The 9,467-nt window shown below is 38.7% G+C and overlaps 2 protein-coding genes across 2 annotated transcripts; one reads left to right on the top strand and one right to left on the bottom strand.

Annotated features, from left to right (window-relative positions):
• LOC116257084 (fatty acid hydroperoxide lyase, chloroplastic) lies at window positions 1–2,032 on the top strand. Its single transcript, XM_031633700.2, has 2 exons — window positions 1–801; window positions 1,190–2,032. Exons 1-2 carry the CDS (start codon window positions 51–53, stop codon window positions 1,864–1,866), a joined length of 1,428 nt encoding a protein of 475 aa, XP_031489560.1. The 5' UTR covers window positions 1–50; the 3' UTR covers window positions 1,867–2,032.
• Window positions 2,033–3,854: 1,822 nt separating this feature from the next.
• On the bottom strand, window positions 3,855–9,220 carry LOC116257799 (peroxidase 29-like). Its single transcript, XM_031634785.1, has 3 exons — window positions 8,985–9,220; window positions 6,991–7,348; window positions 3,855–4,508 (listed from the first exon to the last, which is right to left on the bottom strand). Exons 1-3 carry the CDS (start codon window positions 9,195–9,197, stop codon window positions 4,108–4,110), a joined length of 972 nt encoding a protein of 323 aa, XP_031490645.1. The 5' UTR covers window positions 9,198–9,220; the 3' UTR covers window positions 3,855–4,107.
• Window positions 9,221–9,467: the final 247 nt, after the last annotated feature.

Here is a 9,467-nt window from a genome sequence, read left to right as displayed (position 1 = left end):
TCAGTGAAAAGTGAAAAGCAAGCAAGAAGAAGAAGAAGAAGAAGAAGAAGATGATGATGGTGACTTCACTTCCATTGAAGGGCATCCCAGGCAGCTACGGGCCGCCGCTCATCGGCTCGTTGAAGGACAGGCTCGACTACTTCTGGTTTCAAGGGCAGGACACTTTCTTCAGAAGCAGGGTGGCCAAGTACCAGAGCACAGTCTTCAGAACCAACATCCCTCCCTCCTTCCCCTTCATTGGCGTCGACCCCAGGATCATCGCCATTACCGACTGCAAATCCTTCGAGGCTCTCTTCGACATGTCCCTTGTCGAGAAGAAGGACATCCTTGTCGGCAGCTACATGCCCAGCGTCAGCTACACCGGGAGCACGCGGGTCGTCGCTTACCTGGACACCTCGGAGGAGCGGCACGCCGTGATCAAGACCTTCGCCATGGAGACGTTGAAGAAGGCCTCGAGAACATGGGTTGCAGTGCTGCAGGAGTCGTTGGGGAGGATGTTTGAGACGCTGGAGAAGGAGGTGAAGGAGAAGGGGAAGGCGTCGTTCATAGCTCCTGTGCAGAGATGCCTGTTCAGGTTCCTGTGCAAGGTTCTGGTCGGAGCTGACCCGCTGGCGGTGCCGGAAATTGGAGAAGACGGGTGGATCATTCTGGACGAGTGGCTGGCTCTGCAGCTGCTTCCCACTGTGAAGACCGGGGCCGTTCCTCAGCCGCTTGAGGAGATTCTCTTCCACTCCTTCCCTTTTCCTTTCTTCATGGTCAGCAATGGCTACCGCAAGATCTATGAATTCCTTAAGAAAGAAGGTAAATTTCTGCATTCGTTGCACACCATGGTCTGCAAGAATTTTTTTTTTTTTTTTCTTGAGAAATGACATTGCCATCTAGAGGGTTCTCGTTTGCAATGGTAACAAGTCCCATCAATCTGAAATAGATTCATAAAAAAAAATCTATATTATAATCTTTGGAACAGTAACAACTTATTATTGTTATCAAGCATGTAACAAATTATTAATGTCTTATGAATCTATTATAACAATTATAGCAGATTCATTAAACACTATCTAAAAATATTTCATGAATCTCCTTCAATTCATTATTACCAAACTGCCTCAAGTACTTCTCTCATCAATATTGTTAGCATCTCAAAATTATTGACCACAGTTCAATAACTTGAATCTATTATTTGGAACAGGTAGGTCATTTATTGATTCTGCTAAGAAGGACTACGGCTTAACTGAAGAGGAGATCCTACACAACATTATCTTTGTCATAGGATTCAATGCATTCGGGGGCTTCTCTGTCTTCCTTCCATCTCTTCTCAATGCCATAGGCACGGACACCGGCCTACAAGCCCAGTTGCGAGCAGAGGTCAAACACACAATGCAGACCCACGCCGGCCGGCTCAGCTTCCAGGCCATAGAGGACATGAACCTTGTCAAGTCAACGGTCTACGAAGTTCTGCGGCTTAACCCGCCGGTGGCGCTCCAGTTCGCGCGAGCCCGGCGCGACTTTGAGCTCGAGTCATATGAGTGCAAGTATGGGATAAGGAAGGGGGAGCTGCTGTGTGGGTACCAGACCTTGGCCATGAGGGACTCTAGGGTCTTTAGCGACAGCGAGAAGTTCGTCGCGGACAGGTTTACTAAGGAGAATGGAGGGGAGGCTCTATTGAACCACTTGTTCTGGTCCAATGGACCACAAACAGGGTCACCAACGATCAACAACAAGCAATGTGCAGCTAAGGACTATGTGGTCGCAACTGCATGGCTCATTGTGGCCGAGATCTTTTCGCGGTACGAATCGTTCGGAACCGATGGTTCTTCCTCGATCACTTCTCTTCAAGAAAGCAGGATGATGCTAAACCAGTGCTGAAAGAAGTGAGCCTGTGGATTATGTAACACTGAAGTGCTTAGTAACTATGTTCAGTTCCTGGCAGAAGCAAAAACCTAAAATAATGTTGCTCTCTCATGGGGACTTACAGTCTTGAGTCCACTTTGCCTTTTACCTTACTTCAATAAATGCATTAATTTTCTGCTGTTATGACGTATAACAACATATAAGTGGTAGTTTTAGTCATATAGTTGTATGTATGCCTGTGTACGTATGTATGTATGTAACTATATTTAGAATCACAACTAATTAATTATTTTGGTGTATCGTTAAAAGTTATTGGCATTTAGACCATTTTAAAGTTTGTCGCCGCGCAAGTTTTGGTGTTATAACTCAACACTCTTAATTACATCTTCGGGTGACCAGAAGGTAGCAGCAAATCACATTTTATCGTTTACGAGAGTCGCTATATGAATTGAAAAGGTAATGTATCTACTATTTTCTTGTCCAACCAACTATGCTACGCCCTTCAAAAAAATTAGTTTTTTTTAGCTTAAATATATAGTAGTATAATAAAAGTCCTTAAATTTAGCTGGAGAATTCATTTGAACAACATCGCATGCACTTGTGTGGTCTTCATTCAAAATTAAAAAATAAAAGTTATTTGTTAAGAATATATATATATATATATATATATATATATATATATATATATATATATATATATATATATATATAATAAGTGGTAGGTCCGAAACCCTAGGTTAAAGACAAAAAACAACCGGTTTACATGCAATTACTATAGTGTACTCTTTACAGTCTAGCCTTGTAGATAAGTTCCTAAAAACAAGTTGATGGAAACGTATATTTACTTGATCGGCTCATATAACATCAAAATTTAGGATGTTGAAGAAACCTCCATCCTTCATAAAAACAACTTAAACTAAAGCATGCTTCGTATCAAATTAGATTTTATAAACATGCTAAGATGTTCTTACTTTGTTCAAAAGCAAAAACTTAAACCGTTTGGTTTTTATCCCTCACTTAACAATCTGGGATCTATCAATTTCTCTCTCTCTGTCTCTCTCTCTCTCTCTCTCTCTGTACGTGTGTGTGTAATAACATTCTTTTCTGAGGGTCATGAAGGTAATTGGCAACTGATAAGCTGATTGAACTACTTTGGACTGCCTCCAATCAGCTGATTTAATTAGTCCCTCAACTGTTTCCCTTTTATTTTTCCTTCTCCTGATTTTATTATATTGACTTCCCTATTGTTCAAGCATTATATATTTACCTTACAAACTTTGACAGTTTCCTAGTGTACTGCACTTGCAATCTGCCAAAAAAAGGTCCCATCGATGTCTGAGGGGAAAAAATGAGATGTTATATCAAAATAATGGGCACCCAGGTGTCGCAATATGGACCAACAAGTGGCTGCGCTTCCAGGAGGCAGTAAGCTGCTCTAGCCATGTGGCTGCTGGGCTTAGAGTGTGTTGGACTTTGGCTAGAATCAGTGTGTTAGGATACGGTAAGTAGCTATTTTGGATTTGATGATTGAAGAATTCTTGTCTAGTTTTTGGCTAAAATTCAATGCACTTGGCCACCTGATGGTTTTTTACCATCTCCTTTTAGTTTTCATTTTTTGGTTTAATATCTTCATCATTTTATATTTGGATTCGCTTCTTTAGAGGTCTTTCCGTCCTTTTATTCGTTGGATATGTTTGTAGTCGACATATGGCATGGAGGTATCGAAAGCAGACCAAGTATTTCGGATGATGAATAAAAGGATGAGTGTAGACTTCAAAAAACCTTAGACCTTGTAGTAAAATATTGTAAGACACCAATATATGTCATAAGCCATTTTATGTGGGTTTATATTGACAGCTGCTGACACTACTCAACGTGTTGCTCAACCAATGGATCTGACTAAGGAAACAAAGACTATAAGCATGATGAGCCACAAGGGCCAAGAATGAAGTTTGAACCTATATGCTACAACCATTGAATGACAATCCTTGAGTTCCAAACCATCCAATAATTATCGTAATAAGCATAAATAAGTTTTCATCCACATGTATTTCCATATTGTACACTGTGATATATAGGCCTTTTATGTTACATAATCTACTATGAATTAAACTAATCTTTGATGTTTTCTTTACTTGACATCTATAACTCTAAGCCATTTAACACACTCAAAGAGCTACTTTCCTTAAGCAATTTAGAAAGATTCTCTCTCTCTCTCACAAACACACACACACACATACCACCAATACGCCAAACTCAATTTACTTGATTGCATTGCCTCCTGATCTCCCCTTCACTATCCCCAGTGAGAACTCCATGATATGAGAGCTTTAAAAAAGCAGAGGAGAAGGCCTGGAAGAAGTGCTCCTGATTGCCGGCGAAATGGGCCACGATTGCCGACGTGCGGGGATCGGTCGCTATCCTTGAATCAATGGTGAAGGGTGCTCTTCCGGCTAGTATGTTCCTGAAGTACTGGTTGTCAAAGAGGGTAGGGGTGAGGTCATTGGGGAGGGCAGTCAAGTTGGTGAGGGGAACCCTGGTAGGGCACATGAAGCTAAGGTAAGCGCCATAGTTTGAGCTCATGTAGTCATCTCCCTTGGGTTCATACAGTCTGTCTGCTATGTTTATGCAGTGCCCAACTCCAAGTGTGTGAGATCCTGCAGTAGTTCATGAAGATGTAAGTAAGATGCAAATAAATTGGATTTGAGATAGTAAAATGTGTCATGTACAAGAATTCCACTTATCAGTGGCACTAAGGGGGAAACGTCAGTAAAGCTTTACTGTCGCTATCGCTAATTAGAACTCGCGTTTGAATTGGACTTAGTTTCATAAACAAAAATGACAAAATTTTCATGACTGCTTACAACATTGGTAAGCAGAGGGGGAGCCCAAAATTTCTGGCTAAGGGGCGTTGGTAATAAATTTTTAAAATTTTAAAAAGCATCAATATGTAAATAAAAAAAAAATGCTTTGATGTGTCAATGTAAAAGTAAGTATTTTTTATGGGTTTGTATAGACAATTGTCCACACATTGTTTACACCTCGTCCGTCTATGTCACAAGTCCAATCAAATTATATCGACTGATGCATTTCTAGTTTTATATGTCAATTGGAATGTCCTATGACAAGTCCAATGAAAAAAAGGGAAAGAACAAACATGCTAAGTATATAAAATGTTAACTTCTTTCAAATAAAATTTTCGCTAAGTGGGTCCTATTGAGGATATAGATACCCTAGATAATTCAGAGCAAGTTATATATTATGGCACCTAACAATGGTGTGTTATGAGGTAAAAATAACAAAAATGTCTATAATAGTTAAATGGAAGATTCCTCTCCTAAAAGGGCAAAAGTAACACATACAAGAATTCACCTTATGAAAATCATCAAAACGACATCATGGTAAAATGTGGGAACATGTTAATAATGTCGTATTAATGGCATAATATAGAAAGCTACTTATGAGTCCTATAAACACCATCCTTCTTGTATATTTGATTTGCCGGTGGGTCTGATCAAGTACCGTGGGGCACGCCAGCAGCATTATATTATTTATACAGGGCCCCAGTTAGATTTTCTTGAAAAAATCACAAAAAAAAGAGTGTTTATTGTTGGGGAAAATAACAAATCATTGCTCAAATCTTGAAAGTTAGTAAATAAGTGTTCAACTTTTGAAATAAATTCTCAAAGTGATAAATTCACCTTATCTATATTTAATATGGAAATATGGTATTTAAACTTGGAAGTAAAAAATACATAACAATATATTAAATATAGTTACAAAATATAAATCAGGCCGACCCAAGCCCATTTTTGGCCGAACCGGGCACCCGAAAGCTCACAAGGTACAGAGCCTGATGCCCATCTTCAATGTACAAGCCAATGCCAATTTCAACTTGGGCGTCCAAACATTAAAAAAGGAAAAATCTTTTTCCCCTATTTGAAAATTAATGCATAACTTGTCCCTTTTTTTGGCGATTGACGAAAGCCCTGAAAAGGCCCTCCAGGTTGACATCATCCCAGCTCATTGAAAGGTATGACAAATGATTCTCCTTTATTTTTACTTTTACTGTAAAAAATTGTTCGACAAAAGTTAAGGCGGCTTAGCACCCAGCCACAGAACATGTATAGAGGACCAAATTGTTTCTATTATATATATATATATATATAAAAGATGATTATGACTATCTAAAATCACTTAACCATCTAGACCGTCCATTTAAAGTAAATGAATTGTTAAAAAAAAACAAAAAGGAAAATGTGCAAAGTAATATTAACACTAAAATGTACATTACATTTTTCTTTTTATTTTTGTTTTAACCGAAAATCATGTCAAATTAAATGGTGCAGATTAGATAATTGATTTTCATATATATATATATATAAAGAGAGAGAGATAGAAAAATTGATAGGTATCACACTTTCCATCACAACACAAGATTTTCTTCAAATGAATGGTTGAGAAAAAAAAGTGAGAAAAGAAGTTGTAAACTTATAATAGAGGAGCAAAATGTCAGATCTTTTTTTCTCCTACCTTTCTTTTCACCACTCACCTAAAAGAAAAATCATGAGTTGTGATGGTTTCTTACAAGTCTAATACTTAATGGATTATTTGACAATAGACATACTTCGATCATCTCATGAATCTATCCCAAAAATTAAGATAGATAATTATTGCCTGGATCTTTGAATTGGATTGAAGAATAACTTACAACGGATTCAAGAATAACTTACAAAGTATCGCTGCTACCAAATAACCACCAAAGATGAAGCAACCACCACTTATGTAAATATGTGACCCTTAGCTATGAGATCTGAAAATGTTGGCAAAATATTTTTGTGATCCAACATTGTATAATGATTTTTTATCTTCCAAACTTGAACAGATCAATGGCCTTCCTGACCTTCGTCTAATCATGGCTGCCCAAAAAATTACATCTAGCGATGCTACAAGAGGCGAAAGAATCTCTCTCTCTCTCTCTCTCTCTCTCTCTCTCTCTCTCTCTCTCTATATATATATATATATATATATATATATATATATATATATATATATATATATATATATATATATATATATATATATATATATATATATATATATATATTCTGGAAGAAAAGTGGGAGAGTAAGAGACTACCTAGCATAGCAACAGCTTCCTCCATATTCATGCCCATGGAAGAGAAAAGATTGAGCAAATCGTCAACAGACATCGAAGCCGGTGGGAGATGGCTATCGGCTAACAAGTTATTAGCCGTGGTAGAGTCCTTCCTTCCGAGGGGAACGTCGATTCTTGGCCCCCCCGATACAGTCACCGACTTGCTGGCGGCCATGACGATCAGATCTGCGCACGAAACCTGGCCTGGGCACTCGCTCTCCACCGCCTCCTTCATCATCTGAATAGAGCTTCTCTGCCTAATGCCGAAGTTTTTACCCGACAGCATCTCCGTTCTCACGTTTCCGCCGCCGGAGTCCAACAGTATGGATGCATCACAGCCCTGCATTACATACAAGGCATCCAACTTCATGTTCAGGTCGGAAGAACGTCCATAAAGAAAATAATCGGGATTCTTTCATCCTGTTTGATTCATCTAATTCTCAGCACAATTTGTCGAACCACGACCCATTAGCCTAAATCCTCCATATTCCTGCTTCTCTTTCCTTCTATTGCAGGGGGGAGCAGAAAAGATCATTATTTTATGTTTGTCATCCTTTCTTGCCGTTATTTCTTTCTTGTTTTGCTTTCATATATATGATAATATAAAAAGTTTCAAATTTCCAGGTGGATATCTTAGAACATCTCACCTTGAAAAGTTCAGACATATATTTAATATTGTGAATAATATTAATGAACTTACAAAAGGGGCTGTTTAGCCGTAGGTTGTCTTGGTTTTTAATCTTTTCATGCTGTTAGGAGCGGATTGAGATTCACCAGCCTGAGAACCTCAGCCTGGTGTGGAGTAGATCAGATCCTTACACATGCAGATGCATAGTATTTGAAAATTGATCAAGAATAAATTGGAAAATGGTAATAGAAAACCAACGAATAGATCTTTTTTCTTGACAATTTTCTAAGGCAAGTTTGATGGATCTAACATTTGTTTCTAGTGAGTTAATCTTTGTTCGAATAACGCTTGCATTGCACAAACTCTGCCACAACTATACTGGCCCTTACTTTTGAACAACATGCATTTATAGTCGTGGTTGAGCTTGTACTGACCTCATTAATGCATGTTCTGGTTGGCAACTGTCCAAATAAGACACTCCCCTTTTCTCAAGGCCCATGCACATCTCCTTGCCTCTAGGGTTTAGGGTTTGCGTTGGAATAGAATTGCTAACTCAGTGCTATGTTCCAACACAAGGTTCAGGAGCATAGCACCCATTAGAATCAAACTAGGGATCACCTTTTATGATTCCCATTAGTTTTACTCATCAATTCAGCTAATATCTAAATCTAAGAAGAGAAGGCAATGAAGGGCAAAACAAAAAGTTAGTTTCTTTGATAACAAGTTGTTGGCTGCACGGTGGGAAGCAGAGAGCCGGTAGCTGAGCATTTATAGAACTTTGGCTTTCATGTAAAAGAGAGGGAAAAAGGAATGCAGTAGAGATTTTCTATGTAGTTTAAACGTTATTGGCTAATTTAATTTGAAGCTTATTCTTTCTTTGCACAGTAGTTTTCCAAATTCTTCTTGTTTTATTATGAATAGTAACTTGTAGCCTGCTTCTGGTCACATAAGCTAAAAAATATTTGAGCTTAACCTAACTAGTTGGCAGGAGAAAACATTTAGTTTGCTTGGAACGTAAAATTGTATCTTTCAACAGTTTTCATTAGTCACCTAAACGTTTTCTAACTCTAAGAATGGATGTATCTTGTTTAAGTGAATTAAAAATGAATCGAAAAACTTAAAAATTGAAGGATGGAATCGAAATACAGTCAGTAAAGCTACAATGAAAGACGAACTTCTAAGAGTTTCACCGATCAGACAAGTCCTGCAGAGGAAGCAAACCAAAGAAGAAGTGATCTTACAAAGACTGGTAAGTTCTGCAGAGGAAGCGAACTAAAGAAGAAGTTCTAAAGAGGAAGCAAACTGAAGAAGAATTGATCTCATGAAGACTGGTAAACTCTGTACTTACCTGAACTTGGCAGTCATGGAACATGAGCCTAACGAGTGCAGAAGGAGCAGTGAGGTCTAAGAAGATTGCTGCCATTGCTCTGTTGACCAGGGAGTCTAACTGAGGGCACGTCCTCTCGTAGAAGTTGTACGAGAGAGAGGCATGGCTGAAACGCAGAAAGCAGAAGATAGGCACTGCAGAAAACAGTAGCAGTTTTAAAAATGGACGTGCCATCGTCCTCTCTGCTTGTTCTTCCGTGGCCCGTGCAGAACTTTAGACATCAATTAGACTTTTATAGTGTTGTTCCCGTAAAAATATCTAGATTTGGAGTTCTTCTGAAAGTGAGAGGATTTCCTTGGCTGCTTTAGGGAGCGAGTCTCCCGTGAAGAATGGCAGATCCATGAACTTGAATCTGTCACTGATGTGAGGCATGGACTTTGCACCGTTACCTGTGAGATTCAATGGATAATTGTTTGATAAAAAAGTTTTCAAGTTTATGGTCCC

Source organism: Nymphaea colorata, chromosome 7 (genome assembly GCF_008831285.2).
Source record: "Nymphaea colorata isolate Beijing-Zhang1983 chromosome 7, ASM883128v2, whole genome shotgun sequence".
NCBI lineage: Eukaryota > Viridiplantae > Streptophyta > Magnoliopsida > Nymphaeales > Nymphaeaceae > Nymphaea > Nymphaea colorata.
The sequence above is the reverse complement of the archived record's forward strand: the minus strand, read 5'-3'. Positions and strand labels throughout refer to the sequence as shown.